This window comes from Cryptomeria japonica, chromosome 2 (assembly GCF_030272615.1).
Source record: "Cryptomeria japonica chromosome 2, Sugi_1.0, whole genome shotgun sequence".
NCBI classification, from domain to species: domain Eukaryota; kingdom Viridiplantae; phylum Streptophyta; class Pinopsida; order Cupressales; family Cupressaceae; genus Cryptomeria; species Cryptomeria japonica.
The window spans coordinates 455835575-455858331 of NC_081406.1; the positions used below are offsets into that span (position 1 = coordinate 455835575).

A 22757-nucleotide genomic window follows, 5' to 3' on the forward strand; every position below is an offset into this window, starting at 1 on the left:
GACGTCACAATAATGCCTCTTCAAGACGAATCAATGAGACTCCAATAGCTCTGATACCATGTTGGATTTTGCCAAGATCAAGAAGTCATTGAAATGTACATGAAAGAGACATAATATGGGACAAGAATAAACTGTATTCTCATCAATAGAAAAATGATCAACAATCAACTGGATTATCTAGTTACATACAATGTAGATGAGCCTGCTTATATAAGCAAGGCTAGGGATATGTATGAGCACACAAACATGACATGTGGCTCAATAAGAAACAAGGGTAGGTAGGAAATAGGTGTGGGTAGGTAGGAGAAATAATACAATATTCCACATGAGGTGGATCACCCACTGAATGTGGAGTGTAACAACAAAATCAACACCATAAAAGGTGGAATTTCTCCTACACACACTATCCCAATGTGGCACAAACACCCAAGTGTCTCATATCCAAACTACTATGAAATGCATTATCCTAAGTAAACTTAAGTAAGTGTAATAATATCCATGATGAATAATTATTTACACCAACAACGATATTTCCTTATCCAATGTTCACTCCATTTAACATGCGTTAATATTAAACATTACATTATTTGATTTGTTCATTTAATAATTCATATTTCCATCTTTAAATATATTAATATTTTCTAATAGTTTATTTCATATATTAATTTTATTTAATAATTCATTTCTTCTTATAATATATTAACATTATTTAATATATTAGCATCATTTTAATAATTGACTTTATCATGTGTCAAGAATTAATATATATTAATTAAATAATTTATTTAATAATTAAATAAATTTCAAATAATCATTTGTTAATCATTATATTAAGCAATAGTAATACTTGTCTCATTTAGGATATATATAACGATCAAGGAGGGGACATGACAGTTCCTAGAATTGTTGGAGGATTCATTTAATTTAGTTAATGAATGGTCAAAAGATGTGGAAGGAAAAGTTGCGACTCCCTCAAACATGGGATATAAAAGGTAGAAGAGAACCTCATTTGAGAAGGGGGATAATTGTGGAATCAAAAGTGCAGATCTGATTTAAATAAGAAGTGTAGATCTGATCATGAAAGGTTGTGTCCCTTTCAAAGGGCAGATATAATGAAGAGTTGCACTCTTTCAAAGGGTGCTAATGGTGGAAAGGGCATGTCTCTTTCCAAAGGGCATACATGATGAAGAGGTGTGACCTCTCCCTCACATTGAGAGAGATAAAGGAAAGGAATCAAAAGCATCCAGTGTCATCACCATGGATCATATCAGATCAAAACTGTTATTAAGTTACAGGCAGTAACATCTTTGTTCTTTGTGGTATGCATGGGGATGAGCTGAATATGTATGCTTAATACACAAAGCCTGATAATGTTCTTATGTAGAATTTAATAGTAATATTAATATAGACTGCAATATGTATGACAGTTTAATATCGCCTTTCTATCACTAACTGTTCATATGATGATTAAGTAAATTATATGATGGAGGGTGTAATTCCTTTCAATCTCACCATCCAATTATGGAGGGAGAATACAAGGAAGCAAGAGCACTAGGCTCCAGCAGGTATGCCAACCCCGAGTGTGGGCCAAGAGGCCAAGTTGATGAGGTCCTTGGTGCTCTTGGGCTTGTTGGAGAGGGATAGAGTCGAGACGCCTTGGGTGATTCTCCTTGAGCTCCATAATGAGAACGGGTGTAGGGAGAGACAGGGTTGTTGAATCCTTCATATAACTATGCAATATATAAGAATGCTGAATATATAGTCTGTCAAAGCATAATGGAAATGTTGACTAATCTATTGTGCAGGGTCCAGACCAAGCTTAGTTGACAATAGTGTCCCTCTATTGTAATCACTGTGCACTAAAATTGTGATTCAAGGTCAGAATATAAGAGGGCCCCATTAGGGGACATTACAAATAATACATAAGAACACAAAACACTTCAACAACAATTTATCAGCAAGACAACAATACTAAATATTATTGAATCCTCCTCATCTTAGTGCAATAGACAACTATTAATAAGAGTTTATTTTTGATCCGTTATCTTCAAAATGTATGTGGTTAAGGATAAACATTTAAGCACCGAGCCTTTACTATTTAATGATTAGTGATAGGGGCAGAAAATACACAAGCCTTTGAGGTGTATACTTGCATCTAATGGTGAAAGTGATGCAAACATGTACCTCTTTGTGTTTTGCAAGTGGTTTTGAGTGGCAAATGAAGAGAATTGCACACCACACTTGTAAATGGATGACATACTCGTTGAAATCGTGTGCCTAATCCTTAGAGGATAAAGTTTAAGTGCTCAATGATAAAGGAGTGTGTTTGGAGAATTTCTGCTAGCATCTAAGCGACAAACATGATGAAATCATTGGCTTATGAAGGGTTACATGATAGGGGTGTGAAGAGAACACATTTTCAAGTGATAATGGTGATAGAAACATGTGCCTAGAGCATCTAAAACTGCATCTAAGTGACATAGGCACACACCTGGATCAGCTTTGTCATATTGAGCAACATAATATGGTGAACTATGCACCGGAGTGACTATTTTCAATGTTAATGTGACAAAGATGATGAAATTGTGTGTTCACATGAGGAATGTTAGTAGGAATGCACACAAGTGTTAGCTAAAGAGTTGACATGGATGACACTTAGAGATGGATAGTGTGCTTTTGAATATCTCACTAGAAAATATTAGATATAATGCGTGCCTTAATAGGTTATCTTTAGAATGTGTGTGGTGAACAATAAAGAATAAAGGGACAAGCCTTTGTTGCTTAGTATTTAGTGGCTAGAGTGTGAAAGATGCATGCCTTTGAAGTGTCTACTTGTGTCTAAGTGGTGAAAGTGATGCAAATAGGTGCTCCTTTGCGTCTTGCAAGCGGACTTAAGTGGGAAATGAGAAAGAACCATATGCCACACTTGGAAATGGACGACAAACTTGTTGAATTTGCACACCTATGCCTTGGAGGATTAAGCTTAAGTGGCTGGAATGATAGAATTGTGGTTGAAGGATTTTTGAAGGCATCTCAGTGATGAACATGATGTAAAATGTGCCTATGAAGGGTAACATGATAGGGGTGTGAAGGGCACACATGTTTAAGTGGTAGTTATGATTCGAATGCATGCCTAGGACATCCAAAATCGCTTTTAAGTGACATAGGTGCATGCTTGGGTCATTTTCATTGGAGTTGAGTGACAAAAATTTGTGAAATGTTCACCTGGGTGACTCTTGTCAAGGTTAAGTGGTAAAGACGATGAAAACATGCACTCACATGAGGAATGTCAATAGGAAAGTGTACCTAAGACATTATCATGAAGTGTTAAGTGACAAGGGGTGTTTTGTGGTAAACTTCAACATTGTTACTCAATTTTGTCAAAGGAAATAAAGGTGCTTAAATTTAGGGTTGATTGGATTTAAAGGAAAAAGAAAGGATAAATGGTCTTAGAACAAGCGACATACCTACAAATGCATGATCAAAGACACCATTCATCCGATCCAATTCACTATTGTAGCATTCCAAAATATATTTGGTGCTAGATTTTTGAATTTGTAGGTCCCAAGGTTGAAAAGGTTCGCCATTGCATCTCCGACAATTTTCTTCCATTTTGATGGGCATCAACACCCTTTTCTTCATTCTCCTTCTTTTCAGACCTGATTGGCATTTTTTGGGGTCTGTAAAACATCAATTCATGGAGTTTTTGTTGTTGTGCAAGGTTAATTAGAATAATAGTAATTTTCTAGTGTTCAGGTTTGATTGTTTTACTTTTTCTACAACATCGACCATTTTTTTCATCTTAAAACCCTAAGGCAATATAATTCTTAGCTTAATTAGGCAATAAGTGTATCTATTGAAAGAAGTTTGTAATAATTGTTCCTTTTTTTTAGTTAGTTGGTTATCAGTTTTCTAGTGAAGTATACTTCAAGACCTAAAGTAGTATATCAATGTTCAACTTTCATCTAAGGTTTCAAGCAATGCTACAACACCTGGGCTCGCCTTGGACTCAGCTAGTTGATTTTGGACTTAGAATCGGACTCAGATCCTATACACGACCTTCCACGTACACGGCAGGTTCGTGGCGACCTTGGCCAACTCCTTCCACGTACATGGCCTTTGTCTCTCCCGACTCCGACTCCAACTTCTGCTGCATTTCTCTGGGCTCTTTGAGTCAGCAACCTCCCTTAGCTGTCGCCTCCTTTTGACTTGTTCTTCTATGCGAAGAGATCTCGGTACAGTTCCCTCGTCTACTCCTTCGGTGGTAGTGTTACGTTTGTCCTTGTTTGGCCGTAGGGGCATCAAGTGCCAGAGGTACGACGTCGACTAGCCTCCCTCTCCTCTTCCTCCCTACGGCTCCACTCCTCGTACCTTCAGAGTACTTGTTGCTAACGGAGTTCTCGTGCGGTTTCCTCCCTTTGGTCTTGAAGTGCAATCAGATTTCTGGTGAGTAACCTTGGAATACTTCCGAGCAGGTCAAAGATGGGAGTGCTGACGGTGAGTTCACCACGTACCATGCCTTCAGAGACGGCTCTCTCCTGAGCCTCCCTCTGCACGTACTGCGTGACTGACACGTCCCACAACTCTACCAAGTCTACCATCAACTGATCCTCTCGTGCCTCTTCCGCGGTACTCTCTTCGTGCGTGTCGCTGTCCACGACAATTAATTGCTTGTTAAATGGTCGGCCTATTAATTCCTTCTGCCTGCCGCCATAGTTATCTCCAGGTTCGTTCAGGCAACGACGCCAAAATGTTTAGCCCTTAATGTAAGGTTGGTAAAACTCACAGATAACACAGTGTTTCCCACACGTACTAATTACTCATGTAACAAAATATTCATATATCACATCATAAGTACTAATGATAAACAACTAGACTAGAAGAGTTATATCTTTATTGAATTATCCAGAATATATCCATACATAATCTCCCTTGCTGAGGTTCCATCCAAACAATATATAGACCCGACAATTGGCCAAGTTGCCAACCGTCACCAACTCCCAACTACCCGACGAGAACCTCTCGACGACGCCACATAACCATAAACATAACTTAAACACAATTATAACTATCATTCCTACTAACATAAGTTATTTACCCCTAACACAAGCACTTACTATAAATAGCAATTGTTGTCGAAACCCATTGAAATCGAGAATTGAGCTTAGTAAGAACACTAAGACTCTGCCAATGGATTAGGAAACCTATGGTAAACCTTGAAAATTGGGTAATGCTCGCAGAACAGTATGGCATAAAAATGAGGACATTACATAGAAGACTTATACCAATCTCAAATAGTTACAACAATAGTGAATACCTCTATCCTCTCTCATCAGTTATGTTCTTCTTGAAGTTCCAATGATGGATGTATACAAAAGACATATGTATAGCAAGTGCTGAAGCTCAAAAACCTCCTCCAAATCTGTCCACATCTCAGTCCAAGTGCAAAGATATGATTGATATAACAAGGCCCGACAATATCTTCCAATGGTGTCGAAAAAGCACTAGCCATAGAGAATATTATATTCCTTCAAGAGGTATGATATAAAAGTGCCTTGTAATTCATTGAAGCAGCTTAGACAAGACTGAAAAGTCCCTATTGGAAGCTCGTTAAATCAGCAAATACCGCCAATGTTTTACCAATGCCAATGGTTCCCACAGCTAGCATTGAAAGACCAAACAAGCCATGCCTTGCACATTTGACCAGCATTAAGAGTCCAAAGAATGGCATTCAACAATCTTGAAAGGCTACACCTCAATCTCCAGCTGAATCAACTCATCAATATCAAATAAATGGCGACTAGCTTCCGCAAATCCCATGTCAAGATATTGAGGCAAATGGCTAACAATATCAAAACAACATTAATCATGCAAGTGTTGTGACCTTTTCACACATCGCCCCATTGCAAACGGGTACCCCCTCTTTTCTTGCTTTCCGTATTGGTTAGTTTAGGGTTTTGGCAGCATAGTGGGCAATTTTGAGTTTCCCGTGCCTGAGTCTTAGAATTTTGATCATGCCTATTATCGTTTAGGGTTTTTGAAGTTATAGGATCAAGCGTGTAAAGTTGAGATTTTAAATGATCCTAATTTTGTCTAAGTGTAGGCCTTTTGAGCATTAACGTGTTTTTGAATGTCTACGTCAGTGATTTTAAAGTGCTATTGTGTTTCAGGACATTTTGGAGTTGTTTTCTCGGTCCTAGGAAGTTATTCAAGTTGATTTTGCACTTTATCGCGATAGGTTTCCTTGTTTTTTGCTCAAATTTTTGATGAATTTGCCTAAGTCCAGATGAGTTTCATTGAGTTTTGAAGTTTCCTAGTGATTTTGAGTGGAAAAATCATCATTTTCTGGATGAAAATTCATATTCTAAGGGTTAAAAGGTCAAAATTCCACACTAGAGATGCTTTTCCCCTCATATTCTTGACTACCCATGATTTTCCCCCACTCAAAATCTAGACTGGACATGGATTTCCCCTGGAATCCAGACGTGCCTTGTTTTTCCCCCATTCAGAATCCATACTAGGATCGATTGTCCACCAGATGACTAGGAATTTGACTAAGTGTTAGGATTTTTCCTGACTACTGTTCAACACAACAATAAGAATAATAACTCTAGTTGAAGTCTCAACCTGAAGTTTGGACATTCACTTGGTAAAGTCATTATTTCCATAGCTAGTGTTCATTTGATTGTCAACCCAAGGACGTAATACTTGAAATGCGTTTGCACTATATATGCACTAAGTTCCTGCAACAGCTACTCTGCATTACTGCAACAACTAACATTATGTGGAAAAGATAAGCAAGAATTGAAACTATTGAAAGGCTACAGGAAAACTTCTGCATAAATTCATAAAAGCAATACTGGCTAAGTTCAATGTTGATAAACAAAAATTACTCTGTTTTGGTTTGGCTGCAGGAACAGTCAGTGGATCTGTTTCCAGTGGCTGCAGGAACAGTCAATGCAAGAACGTTTATTGCAAGAAAACTAATCTTAACAAATGCATAGGAACACTCACTAAGTGGGCCCCCTTGGGTGAGTGATTCCAGGCTTCCCAAAAAATAACTCTAAATGCTCAGAATAACATATTTTTATTCATCGTTCTTTGAAAGTCATTACATGATTCAATATGAAAAGAAACTCAGAAACACTCGTGAAAATCCTTTGCTTTGCTTTCTCTCTTCTCTTTTCTATCTAACCTCAGAGAAGGGATAAAGAGCTTATTTTTAAAAGAAATCATCTACAGCAGACAACACAAATCACGCCGAAGAGAAGAGGCAGATAATTGATCGAGAAAGGAGATAGATGGAGTTATGCTACAGGAAATGCGGATCTAAACCGAACCACAGTCATAACATACTGCTGCGGTATTTACAACATCAATGTCCACTTGAGTTAGACATCGGTAGTATCGCGTGATTGCTTCTCTTATGCCATTCCTTACGCTTTTCAGCATTTCTGCTGTTCGATCCTTCAGTCATCTTCTTGAGTATCTCTTCCTGCAACTGGCGTGATAGGTGAGCTTCCACCGCAGCATCATTTATTCCTTGCACTTCAAAATAAATAACATACAAGAACATACATACGTATTTTATTTAATCAGGACATTTATTAATTTCACACATGATATTGCCCTAAACAATCCGCATGGCAACAAGAATAAATGACATGGCTACAGGAATAAACTGGCAAAGACAAAACATGTTTTAATAGGTTCAGGCTAACATCTGAAATACATATAGTAAACTTCCGATACATCATTACTACTATGTAAATCAAAATATGACAAAAGCTCAAGAGTTCAAAGGGTAAAAATATGACAATGTCTCAATTTATCATGCCCCCCAACTTTAAGATCTTGCTGATCCTCCAGCAAGAGGAAAATCCTGATTCTTGCACTAACTCTTAGGTCACCAATGGTTCCTTGACTTGTTCCTGCTGAAGCTAAATTCCAGTAAAATCCTTTCATCTTTTCCAACTTGGACCATCTGGCTTCTTCTGTAACTGCTTCATAGGGCTTATCTGTAGTCTTACATCCCAATAGTGGCCACATAGGAATAGGAGGCTGAAAGATCAACGGTAACCAGTTATTGGTCTTCTCTCTGCCCAGTTGTATATATTTGGGGGCTCTTTGCATAACTGCCTTGAAATTTGGCAGTGAATGAGGCTCTCCCTGCTTCAATTCTTTTTGGCAATTTATTCCAGCGCTGAGTTAAACCATCTATTGCAGCTGCACTGTCAGTCTGAACTAAATGCTCATATGCCTGGTATATTTCTTCCCTCATCGGCAGCACTAGATTCCTAACATCTTGCCTTACTAGTAATTTCTGCCATTCATAATAAATAACTCTTAGCTCTTTTGCTTCCTTTCTCAATGGCAATGGACAATCAAATTCAAAATCCTTGTATGCTCTGGCTTGTGCCCCCATGCTGATCTCATTTTGAATCCATGACATTAAAGCTTTTATATGGATATCACCAATATATATTAAAGGATTCCACTCATTATTTGAAGCTATAGCACAGTTGTGTAAATAAAATTGACATAACAAATTTTTCACAACTGCTGGAGAAGTCTGGTAAGCATCATAAAATTTCTTAGGGGTTTCTAAAGAGGGGCTAAGGTCCCTGACAATGCGGTTCAATTTGAAATTTAAATACCACTCCCTTAAATGCATAGCATAAACCCTTGGCGGTGCCGTACATTGCATCAATTCGGGGACCATACCAGTGATTGTATCAATTTTAGCATCTAATTCTTCAATTTTTTTATCCCTCTTTTCAATTTCTCTTTGCTGTTTGTCAATAACCCCTTGCAATCTAGCCCTCTCTATTTCCCATTGTCTATAAAATGTTAATGCAATAGATAAACTGCTTTGGGATGATGGAGGTCTAATAGGTGTTACCTTAGGCCGTGGAATCTCTTCAATAGGTTCCTCAAGCTGCTCTGCCACATATGCAAGATTTGATAGTCTATCTACATCATCTTCCTTCTGGGTTTCAACATCTGTAGGGCTCCCTTTTTTTGATGTTTCCACTGAAATAACCTCTGCTGGATCACCTGCTGGACGAGTCTTCTGGGTCTTACTCCGAGTTCTTCTCACATAAACCTTTGGAGTGGCTTCAGGAATGGTTTCTATATGTGGCTTTGCTGCAGGAGTATTTCTTTTAGACCTACGCCTTTTGGTTGCAGGAGAAACTCGAGTTGCATGCAGTTGAACCATAGGTTCTTCATCTGCATCAATTATTTCCAATTCCTTCCCTTTTCTTTTAGAAGATGGTGATTCTCTTTGAAGAGAAGTGGAGGGTTGCTCCACATTTGTCTCAACCATCTCTTCTTCCATAATAACCACAGCTCCTTCAGCGATGAGCAATTCATTCTCTGCAGAAACTACAGGAGAAGAGGGTTCTTCAATATTTTCTTCTTCAACTGGTGGATCATCTGCAACAGGAGCATCTTCAACCCTAAACTGCAATATGTCTTCAAATACCCCTCTAAGAGAACGTTCTACAAGCAATTTAATCAAACCATGATGGTTGACAGAGCGATTTCCATTTTTCCGTGTTTCTTTGGCACTTATGGAAATGAGTTGGTATAGAAAATTAGGGACATTCACTTTCTGTCCATGCCGTAAATGACTAAGCAATTTGAAATGTGGTGAATGTAAATTTGAATACCTCTCTTTGCAAGTAATGTATTTCATTACATATAAAGCCACCTGGGGCCACTCTGCTGGTAGGGAAACCCTCCTGGTTCCTTGCTTGTCCACCGTTAGAGGTCCATTTGCGGGAAGTGTAAACTCTGCTCTGGTGCTTTTGGCGTCTTTTGATTCTGGAAACAATTCTCCTTCCTGCGACAACCCTGTAACTTCAGCTATCCGCTGCTCCGTAGCAATAACCCTTAATCCTTTAACAGTAGCCTCTCCTTTGTTGAATGAATGCATAAACTTTGCGGCAATTTCTTCATTATAATCCTTGATTTTCAGAAAGTAAACAATCCAACCATGGTGCCTAAAATAATGCTCACAAAGAGCATCCTGCAGCAATGCATCATGGATTGTTGGTTCATGGTGGATTGGATCTCCACCCATTTCTTACTCTGTTAGTGTAGCAAATTCTGCAGCTGAGAAACGGAGAACCAAAATATCCTACAGACTGAAAATTGAAAATTCCTTACATATCTCCAAATTTGGCGGCAGAGTTTATTACTTCCTTCTGCCAAAGAATATCTTGTTAAAGAAATGATGGCAAGCAATCAAATCAAGGTATCGGAAAGGACGAGTAATTACTAATTTTGGAAACCGAACCATAAAACACCCCCCCCAACTTAACTTGGCACGTGTCCACACAAGCTGACATGATTTAGGGGAGTGTATGCGGATTTAGGAAAGACAATAATCATAATGAAATCATAAATGCGTAATTAAAATAAAATACAATATGTACATACCTGCAGTTGTACGAAAAGGAAGGCGAAATGAAATGAAATGACAGATAAGAAAATGAGATGGGATGATGTGGTTGGAACTTTTATTTATGGAGAAGAATATTTCCATAAGACATGGAAATATTTTTGTGAAATGACGCGAGGAGAATTATGAAGTGGCAAGCATGTTCCCTGCAGTGGCTGCAGGAACCTTATCTCCATTACTTTGGTCAATTGCTGAAGGAACTTGATGAGTGGCTGTAGGAACCTGATTAGTTGCTGCAGGAACCTGTGTTTGATCCTTCTTAGCAAATTGCTGCAGGAACTCCTCTTTACTGGCCGGCTTATGATAAAGACGCAATTGGTGACCATTCACCAAAAGCTTAAACCGAACTGGGTCAATTGTGGTCAAACGAGCAACTCCATTATTAAAAATTTCCTCAATCTCATATGGACCTAACCATCTGGTTTGCAGCTTTCCCATAGTATCTTTATATCTGGAGTCATACAATAGTGCCCAGACACCGGCTTTGAACTTCTTCTCTTTGATATATTTATCATGCCACTTTGCTCTTTGATTTTGTATTAGTTCTGTCTGCTGGATAGCCATTTTTCTCCATTCATCCAAAGCATTCAATTGTTGAATACATTCCTTTTGTGCTTCAGAAAGTGTCATATTTAATTGCAAAGCCATCCTCAGAGTTTTATGCTCAAATTCAATAGGCATCATTGCTGCTTTTCCATAAACCATCTCAAAAAGTGTAAAACCAATTGGTGTTTTCCAAGTTGTTCTGTATGCCCAAATTGCTTCTGAAAGCCTATGAGACTAGTCTTTTTTATGAACATATACTGTCTTGGTAAGAATAGCCTCAAGCTCCCTATTTGTAACCTCTACCTGTCCATTAGCTTGTGGATGATATGGAGTAGATTTTCTATGCCTTATATTGTATTCATTGACCAAGGCTGCAATCAATGTTGAAGTAAATTGTGGGCCTTGGTCAGATACAATTTCCCTTGGTGCTCCATATCTTGTAAATATCTCCTCATAAAGAAACTCAGCCACCTTATTATCTCTTGCATGTGTCATGGCACGAGCTTCCACCCATTTTGTTACATAATCTGTACATACCAAAATGTAGGATTTGCCATTAGAAGGCGGATCAATTGGGCCAACAAAATCTAATCCCCATTTATCAAACAGTGCAACCAATATTTGTGGATATAATGGCATCTCATCAGATTTAGTAGGTCTCCCCATGCGCTGGTATCTGTCACATTTTCTTGTATACTATGGTGCATCCTTATATAATGTGGGCCAATAATATCCTGTATTTAGTATTTTGAGTGTTGTTCTTTTAGCAGCAAAATGTCCTCCACACGACTCATCATGACATGCATGTAGGATATCATATGTTTCATCTTCTCATACACATCTTATCATGACTTGGTCAAGTTCAGTATAAAACAAACAATCAGCAATCCATGAGAAGTTAAAGCTTTTTTCTACTAACAACCTTCTTTCGTTAGGAGAGAAATGAAGTGGCATTTTAGCAGTAGCTAAATAGTTGGCAATATCAGCATACTAGGGAGTGTGGGCTTGTATAAGGAATAGATGTTCATCCAGAAAAGCATCATCTATAGCTGTAGAATCTTCCTGTAACTGAAGTCTTGAAAGATAGTCTACAACCACATTGGACTTCCCTAGTTTATCAACAACTGTGATATCAAATTCATGCATCAACAATAACCAGCGAGCTAATCTACCAGTAATTGAAGGCTTATTCATGAGATATCTGATTGCAGTATGATCAGTATGCACAAATATGGGATATCCTGTGATATAGTGCCTGAATTTGTTGAGTGCATATATAACGGCTAACATTTCCTTTTCAATGACTGTGTAATTCAACTCAGGCCCCTGCAAGTTCTTGCTAATATAATATATTGCACTTTCCAAGTTATCAATCTTCTGTCCTAATACTGCTCCTATTGCATAATCAGATGCATCTGTATGAATTTGAAATGGTAAAGACCAATTCGGACCTTTAAGAACTGGTGCTTGGGTCAAAGCATGCTTAAGCTTCAAGAAAGCTTCATTGCATGAAGAGGTCCATAAATTCCATATCCTTGGTAAGTAGTGAATATAAGGGACTTGCAATTTTGCTGAAATCTTTGATAAACCTTCTATAGTATCCAGCATGACCAAGGAAACTTCTTACATCTTTTTGCTTCACTGGTGCATTGATATGCTGAATGACTTCAATCTTTGCTGGGTCAACCTGCATTCCTTTTATAGAGATATGATGCCCAAGGACTATTCCTTCCTGCATCATGATGAAGCACTTCTCACTGTTTAATGACAAACTATAATCTTCACATTGCTGCAAAATTTTTTTCAGGTTCCCCAATGCTTGTTCAAATTCAGAACCATAAGTTGTAAAGTCATCCATATAGATTTCCATGATGTCTTGAGAAATATCTGAAAAGATACTGATCACTGCTCTTTGAAACGTGGCTGGAGCATTACACAATCCAAAAGGAAGAACAAAATATGCATATGTGCCCCAAGGACAAGTAAATGTTCTCTTTTCTTGGTTCTCCGGGGCTATCTGAATCTGATTGTAACCACTGAATCCATCAAGAAATGAAAAATATCTTTTCCCAACCAAAGAGTCCAATACCTGATCTACAAATGGTAATGGAAAATGATCTTTTCTTGTTGCTAAGTTCAAAGCTCTATAATCAACACATACCCTCCATTTTCCTCCTTTCTTAGGAACTATTACCAAAGGTGATACCCATTGGCTATCAAAGATAGGATAGATAAACCCAGCCTTTAACAACTTCTCGATTCTTCTTTAACTATTTCTTTTAATGCAGGATTGATTCTTCTTTGTGGTTGTCTGAGTGGGTAACATTCTTCTTTTATATAGATACGGTGGGTGCAAACCGTTGGATCTATTCCATGCATATCCTTGTAATCCCATGCAAAGGCATTTTTATGACATTTGAGCAAGTCCACGAGTGCCTCCTTTTGAGTATCTGAAAGATCACTATTGATATTCAAACATTTATTCAAATCAACTCCTATTTTGATAGTAAGATCAATCTGGGATATATCAGAAAAATGAGAAGTACAGACTTCCTGCGGCAACAGAGTATGCAATATATCAGTGGCTGCAGAAAAGTCTAAATCTGTAACATTTAGTATGAACTCCTACAATTGCTATTCTTGTGTCAACTTATTTGTCAAAATTTTATAAAGAATTGAGTCTTCATCATGTAATTGCATGAATGGCCCTCGATTAATCATCACAAGGTGATTAATAGAGTCAACTCCCTCAGATTCTTCTCCCAAAGTAGGCCAAATGGCTTGTTGTTGATCAAACGGGGGCTGTGCAGGAGAATACAAAGCTAATGTTTTTGTAGAGTTCCCATCTGACATAGTCATATCTCCTGATCTACATCCAATATATGCATCAGCCGTGGCAAGCCAAGGTCTTCCCAAAATCACCGGATATCCTCCCAGTGTTGCCTTTGGAGACAAAATCATAAAGTCTGCAGGGTATTCCCAGGAATCCAAAATAACCACCACATCTTCAATCTTATCATCAGGTCGCACTGTAGAGCTATCAACAAGCTGTAGAACTGTGGGTGTAGGCCTTAGACTATTGATTTCAAGCTGTTTCATTTCTTCTCTTGTCATCACATTAATGGTTGCCCCTAAATCAATTAAAACATTCCTTATCTGGCTGCCATTAATGACTATACTTACAACAGGACTACCTGGATCAGAATATTTAGGAATTGAAACCTTGCCTAACATAATATCTGCCAGTTGACCCATAACATGCACTGTTTGCGGATCCTTGTTCTTCCTGCTAGGTTTTTTTAGACATGCTTCTCTAAGTGCCTTACTGTATATAGGAACATCTTTTATTGCTTGCAATAATGGAATTTTAACACAGACATGTTTCAGTTGATCTATGATATCAAAACCTTGCTCTTGTTGTGTAAGAACTTCCTTTTCTTGCAATCTCTGGGGAAATGGTGGTAATCTCTGCTTTTGAGGTATTGTGTCTGTTGGATTAGAGATTTCTTGTTTTTCTTGTACCTCAGTAATAACTGGAGGAGATGGATTAGACAGAGTTGTCCCAGATCGAAGGTGAATATCATTTATGGATAAATAATAGGTTGGGTATTAATTAAGCTCAGTTGAATAAGCTTGTTGTTGTTGCTGAGATTTAATATTAGGATTTGGCATTGGCTGAGTGGGCAACTGCGTTGGTTTAGGTGGGACAACAGTGGCTGCAGGGGGAGGCATTATTGCAGGCTGTTGTGGCTGCTGAATAGGCTGTTGATAACTAGAAGATTGGGTAGTCCATGGTTGACTCCCCCTCCATTGAGGAGTAGGTTGCCAATTCCCTTGAAATTGGCTCCCTTGGCCTTGAGGTGGATACCAATTTCCCTGTGGTTGTTGCCACTGTGGCATTTGATTAGCAAAATGCTGCCCTTGGCCTTGAGAACCATACCAGTTTTGATAATTACCAAAATTTTGAGCATATGGTGATTGCCATTGATTATTTGGTACATAAGAATTTCCACTATAACTAGAAAAAGAAAGTGGATCCAGAGGCATACCTTGTCTTTGGAAATTTGGCCTTCTTTGAGTAACATACAAAACTTGCTCATCCTCACCTTGTATTGGCTTGAAGTCAGGAACCTCAACATTTGCAACCATTTTACATCTTTAATCCTTTTTCTGCTGTCTACAATGAGGGCAAAATTCTGCAAGAAATGCATCACCTTCTTCATGTTTCTTCTTAGCTGAGAGTGTATCCAATTGAGTAGCCATATTGTTTACAATGTCCTCCTTAAAGTCTTTCAACAAATGGCTAAGTTCCATTTGAGAAACTCCAGTATCAGATGCTGATGAAGGTGCTCCTGGCTTGAAACGCCTGTTCTTTTTAGAAACAGATCTGGAATACTTCTTAAAAATTTGTCCTATTTCAATCCACGTGGAGTGTTTAATGTCACCTCCTCCCATAAAATCTAAAGAATTAGTGCATTCATCACTGATTCCCCTCAAAAACATCAACTTGAGGGAATCTTCATTTAGAGTACTATGGTTGGACTTTTTGACACTAAACAAAAACCTCTCCAGATAATCTTCAAGACTCTCATCTTCTTTCTGTGTCATTCTAAAGATATCATCCTCATGACGATCAGTGCCTCTACAATACTCTTTATATTTTGCAAGAAACAATCGTTTCATCTCATCCCATGTATTGATTGTGCTACTATGCAAGCTCATAAACCATCTTAGAGATGATTCCTTCAAGGTGGCAGGAAATATTTTGAGCCTATGGGCATCTGTAGTATAATCAAAACTCCTACAGAGAACGTCAAACTTAAACAAAAATGTGTCTGGATCCTCTGTCACCAATCCATAGAATTTAGGGAGGGAAGAAGCTAGAATGTTCTTGAGATTAGCATTATCATGCTGATCAGATATGGGGAACTCAAATGTTGGGTTCAAAGGTGGTGGTGGATTATTTCCACCAGGAGGTGGGTTTCCATGCATTGGACTTTTGGGGGGAGTTACTATATGAAATTCTTCTTCTGGGGGTCCAAAGAGGAACTGAAGACTGCCTTCTGGAAATTCAGATCCAGGGTGGTTCAAATTCTCTGGGGTTTGATAAAGTTCAGCAAAAGGATTTATATCTGAAGAATTAATTTTTGCACGATTAGGATGACTGGGCAGAAATCTACCTATAACATCTCTACTTCGCCTATGCATGCAGATTCATGAAATTTTTCGAACAATCAGGTATGCCAGAAAAACAATTAACTGAAAACTGAAAAAACAATAACCATAACAGGTTCTTAGTTTGACACCATCCCCGACAACGACGCCAAAAATGTTCAACCCAACAATAAGAATAATAACTCTAGTTGAAGTCTCAACCCGAAGTTTGGACATTCACTTGGTAAAGTCATTATTTCCATAGCTAGTGTTCCTTTGATTGTCAACCCAGGGACGTAATACTTGAAATGGGTCTGCACTATATATGCACTAAGTTCCTGCAACAGCTACTTTGCATTACTGTAGCAACTAACATTATGCGGAAAAGATAAGCAAGAATTGAAACTATTGAAAGGCTACAGGAAAACTTCTGCATAAATTCATAAAAGCAATATTGGCTAAGTTCAATGCTGATAAACATAAATTACTCTATTTTGGTTTGGCTGCAGGAACAGTCAATGCAAGAACGTCTACTACAGCTAGGGAATGAAAACTAATCTTAACAAATGCACAGGAACACTCACCAAGTGGGCCCCCTTGGGTGAGTGATTCCAGGCTTCCCAAAAAATAACTCTAAATGCTCAGAATAACATTTTTAGTCATCGTTCTTTGGAAAACATTACATGATTCAATATGAAAAGAAACTCAGAAACACTTGTGAAAATCCTCTGCTCTGCTTTCTCTCTTCTCTTTTCTATCTAACCTCAGAGAAGAGATAAAGAGCTTATTTAAAAAAGAAATCATCTACTGCAGACAACACAAATCACGCCGAAGAGAAGAGGCAGATAATTGATCAAGAAAGGAGATAGATGGAGTTATGCTACAGGAAATGCAGATCTAAACCGAACCACAGTCATAACATACTGTGGCGGTATTTACAACATCAATGTCCACTTGAGTTAGACATCAGTAGTATCGCGTGATTGCTTCTCCTATGTTGTTCCTTATGCTTTTCAGCATTTCTGCTGTTCGATCCTTCAGTCATCTTCTTGAGTATCTCTTCCTGCAACTGGCGTGATAGGCGAGCTTCCACCGCAACATTATTTACTCCCTGCACTTCAAAAGAAATAACATACAAGAACATACATACGTATTTTATTTAATTAGGACATCTATTAATTTCACACATGATATTGCCCTAAACAATCCGCATGGCAACATGAATAAATGACATGGCTATAGGAATAAACTGACAAAGACAAATCATGTTTTAATAGGTTCAGGCTAACATCTGAAATACATATAGTAAACTTCCGATACATCATTACTACTATGTAAATCAAAATATGACAAAAGCTCAAGAGTTCAAAGGATAAAAATATGACAATGTCTCAACTCATCAACTACATCAGTTCAGACCTTATGCAAATTCTTTGAGTTTGTTTTGACAAGTTCATTGTGTGGCAAAACTATTTCAAAACCCCAAAAAACTCAAAAATCAGGGGTAACCATTACATATTTGTAATTAATGTTCTTTGTATTTGGTGTTTTGGTTCTAGAGTGGGTGGTTGCAGTGTTAAAATCACTTTTCATCTATTAAAACCAATGTATTAGTTGATTAAACGCAACCCTCAACATTCAGTGATCAGGATTAATGGATTGCAACTCATACATGCACAACGAATCACTAATGTTGAATAAACTTGATGATTTGCACTAAATATTGTTCATGAAATCCTCTTTCTCACAACAAAACTTAGTTCAAAATGAATTCCCAAAACATTGTCTCCAAGCTTTTATGTTTTTCTTGATAATGTGCTTATAGATGAAGAAATCAAAATTTTAATGAGTTAAAATGACCCCTCATTGGGCTCTTTTATAAATCTGCTTCATTTTAAATGTATCTTTCCTAGGTAAGCTTAGAAGTCCTGTCCATTACTGATCTGTGGTGATCTGTTCTTAAACATTCAACAATTTATTTTCAACTCCATTTCTAACCTCTACCTCTTATCACAGTTTTGCTATGTTCTTAGATGGGCATTATTTCTCTATCATATTTCTTGGAAGTTTTTAATTCAAAAATCTCAAGCGTATTTCACAAGATTGTAAAGTACTTTATTACTTGCTTTGTTTCCAAAAACAAACAAGAACATTTATGGTATGTAAGGTCTGTTCAATAGTGTACAAGTTGAAGTTTGAAAATATTTCAGAAATCTAGGATCCTCTATATTACAAGGTTTTAGTTTTCGCCATTTTATTGTGCCACTCTTCACATTTAATGATTCAAAATGACACCGAGATTCTAGAATAAGTAGTCAATGAAATTTATTAGGAATAGTTTATTGAGTCAATCTTTTTTATGGGTAGGTTTGATAGATCCATACATATAATAATGGGAATAAGATGATCTAGAAGATAAACATACACAACATAAGAGATGTGCATAGACCAAGATGCCCTAACATCTAATATGTGTATAAATAGAGTAAACCCTTATGGCAGGGTAGCACTTTACAACACTCCTTATGTAAGAGGCCACTCCATGCTATATCTGCAAGAGATCCCAAACACAACATCATACTCATCACATATCCTTATAATGCTATTTAGATCCTTTATACAGACCTCCTCCTAATAACTTACTGGAGTGATAAAACACTAAACTCAACTAGGCTTCCTAATTACGTTATATAATTCATGACCCAATATAGCTAATTTAAGAGATGTGTGCCACATGTCCACATCTCTGTCCACTTTTATACATTATAATATCATATCCCTAGGTACATAGCGAAATTTTCCATATGAGGAGTACTTTGGCATATATGCCATGAGCAAGGGATATCTTTTTTGTCAAATTCACCTGCACTTGCACTCAGTTTCATTTGTTCAGTTATGCCACACCCAAAATTGCATGTGGTAGTTTACCGGATTTAAACACTCAACATATGTACATATAAACATGTAACATGTCTCCTAGGGATTTGAACATGGGTCCACTATAAAAGACCTAATGTTTTACCACTTGAGTGCATCATGTTTGACAATTTATTTAGTCAATAGAGGTCATGCAAACATTTAGTCAATGCTAGTTTGTTACATGAACATCTCATTTGCTTACTTGTAATTTGAAGACATTAATACACAATTTTCCATGCAGGATATTGAAGCTTTTATTTTAGAATGTATAGTTTATAGAACAAGTTTGACAATGGCTATTGTGGATTATCTTTCTAGAACAGGATCAAATGTCTTTCGTTGAGCCACTCTAATAGCATTAATCTGTCTGCAGTCCAGATGGGGAGCTGTTGGTTTTTTTGTCTGCAAACACTGCTGTCAATACTGGAGCACATTGCGCTACCAATTCTCTTCACAGCCTGCATTGGCCATCTAGTGGTATAATTCATTCAAAGATTGAGATAAAAGATGTGGTATGCCATTCCTTCTTGCATTCCAATTTTTTTGTAAATTGTACTAGAACGTTTGTTTGTTATTTCTCTTTCCCCAAAATTTAAATTATATGGAAACCATTTCCTTATTATATGTCATTACAAGTTGATATTACTTGTGTTAGCATTTTAATTTACACCTTTCGTTGTAATAGAGAATGGAATACTGCATACAATAAATTGTTCTTCAAATTATTAGGGGAACATGCCTGTTCAACTAGAACCTAGGGATTTCAAGTATGCAATTAAAACAAATTAAAATTAAAACATATCTTTTTTCATTCTTAGGCTAGGGCACAAGATGATTCAACACTTTTTCACTAGACAAGATTTTATATATAAAAGCTATCTATTGTAGAAAAATGATTAAACACAAGTAAAGGATGCTTACAATTTTCAATTAAACATAGAAATTGAAAATCATAAGTGAAACATGATTGGATTGATAGAACATAAACACAAAGGACTATGAAGTAAGTATGAAGGATATTATTCAAAGCCACAATACTTACCCTAACATCCACAATAAAAAGCTTGTTAATTGTTAGATCTACTTAATTCACAACACGATTAATCATAAAGACAATAGCGCCCGTGCATGGGCTCAATCGGGTAAATCTGGGTTTGAATAGGCCTTCAAAGGTGTCTTGGATGAAGTCAAAGGAGGGATGATATAAAATCAATTTTGACGGTGCTTCCAAGGGCAATCCGGGTCCTTTTGGCATTGGTTATGGGGTAAGGGACTGGACAGGGAGTATCCTTGCCTTGGGTGCGTAGAGAATAGAAGATGGTACAAACAATGTGGCTGAAGCATCGGCGGCCCTCCAAGCGATTAAATTTAGAAAACATCTTGGTATTTCAAAACTACACTTGGAGGGTGACTCATTAATAATTATTAATGCAATCATTTCTGGGGAGGTGCAAGCTTGGCATCTAAAGAAGTACATATGTGCAATTTGGAAGGAATTGGCAACTATCCAAGACTTCCAAATTAGCCAAATATGCCGCACGAGAAATCAGGTAGCTGATTCTTTATCAAAATGGGCATTAAAGTGAGAGTTGAGGATTTTCGTACTCTCACCCTATGACATTCTTGGCTCGCTGCGGTATGATTGCCGCATTTATTAGATGACATGGGCGAAAGGTTGATGGGACGAGCAGACATGAGGTGGCGTTTAAAGGGGATGCATAATGTTTTTCTCTATTGACTGTTGCTTTGTTTCCACGAGGCAGAGAATACGGAGGCCAATTTCCCTCTGGTTACTTCTCGGCCTCGAGCAACATTTTTTGGTCTGGCTTCGACGAAATGTCTGAAGGGGCTCTTCAAATTTGGTGATGAGGAGTTCGTGCAGTTGATGGAAACATTGTTGGGTGAGGTCTTTTTGCAGGCAAAGCACTGATATCAGTCCAATGTGGACATTGTCACAATGGTGGTTGCATGGGGTTTGGAACTAGGTGACACAACAAAGAACGTCAAATGGTTTGTTCGCTCAATTCTGGATGATGAGTGGTTGGTTGGGCTGGTCTCCATTTTGGAGTGGGCGGTTCTAGGGGCAGGTTTTGATGTGAGTGAAGGGATTGAAGACCCCATGGTTCCGGAGATTTATGAATTGATTTTGTTTATTGGCTGGCCTACAGAGTGCAACCGTGATGAAAGACGGGCAAAGGCCCTCATTAGGTGGGACTCTCTGAAATCCTACCTCAGGCAGCGGGAAGCCATGGCCGATGGAGTAATGGTGGCTACGGATGGTAATGTTTGAGGCAAAGGCAAATAGGGGCCAAGGCGTGGAAGGGTGGTGAAGGTGAAATGACAAGTGTCCGGCATTGGAATTTCAAACACAAAATAATTGACTGTGGTTCTTCCTCCTTGTCTCTGGATTGTATTTTTTGTTTGGTATAGTTTTGTTCAAGGTGCTCCAAATTTTGTAGGACGGGTATATGGGAGTTTTGTTTTGTTTCGCTCCTTGATGTAGGTAATGGATGAATAGGGTTGTAGGTAGGGTCTTTGAGGGTGGTAGGGTTTACTTTCTGTAATGGCATATATTTCCTGCATGTGGTGTTTCAGGGTACTGTAGCTTTTTGAGGTGTTTTTGGTAGTTGGGGATTTTTGAACTGGTTTTTTGAAGCAGTAACCACTCTCTTTTGGATAATCCATGTAATCATTGTAAACTCTATACTTTCTATTAATAAAATAAAAAATTATTATTACCGATCAAAAAAATAAAATCATAAAGACAATAGCTCAATGAATAGTGATTGTAGACATGGAAATTACCATTGATAATCTAAATGCAAAATGATATTTATAAGATTTGAAAAACATTGCATGAAAATAAATCAAAGAAATTAATTGCTCTTCTACTCTAGGAAAAATTGTAATGCATGTAAAACAATATTATGCCGACTACAACTGTTCTCTCTTGCATAAGGAAATCTTGTATGCCTTCTAATGCCCAAAGGAAACAAATAGTACACATTGCTGCCCTGCCTGAAGGCAAATTGGCCGAAGAAGTTGCACTGGCCGATTACAATGTTATGTCAATCACGATGGGAAGGGCGACTAAAGTCAGGAAGTGGAGGAATTTGTAATGTCCCCAATTTTAATAAAGTGACTTAATTAAGTGGTCCTAAATTTTAAATAATATCATAAGGACTTATTTAATTAATTAATTTAATTATTAAATAAAGGGGCCCAAATTAATAAAATAATAAACTATTGTCGGCCTGCTTGTAACCCTTTGGGAAACTTCCCGGAGCTCTTTACAAGGTCGAGTTTGGCATAGTTGTAGGTATGGTGAATTTGATGTTTTCTTTGTATTTGCGAATTCCAGTTGGAGTTCCGTTCTGTTGCAGTTTTGGAGGTGCAAGATCCTCCCTATTCTGTATTTGCAGTTGTGGTGGGAGTACCTCCTCACCCTATTCTGCTGGTGGTTTGAATCTGTAATGCCTTCATTTGAAGATACATTTGTAATCGAGTTCTAGATGAAATACATGTCCCCAAAGTTTTTCTGTGCACTAAACTAATATTAATATATATATTCGAAGAGTATATTGCGTGTAACTGTGTTGCATGATTTGAGTAGTAACGTTCGATGGTTAGCAAATTACACAAGGCTCAAGAAATACTTATCCTGCTGAAG

The 22757-nt window shown here is 37.7% G+C and overlaps 1 protein-coding gene across 2 annotated transcripts in view; it reads left to right on the plus strand.

Annotated features, from left to right (window-relative positions):
* LOC131031593 (acylamino-acid-releasing enzyme 1) overlaps positions 1-22757 on the plus strand; it is a 273309-nt gene that overhangs the window by 41152 nt on the left and 209400 nt on the right. For both annotated transcript variants that reach the window (XM_057962741.2, XM_057962743.2), the window contains one exon: positions 19461-19599. In XM_057962741.2, the coding sequence (XP_057818724.2) occupies positions 19461-19599 (139 nt within the window). The remainder of the gene's footprint in view (positions 1-19460; positions 19600-22757) is intronic.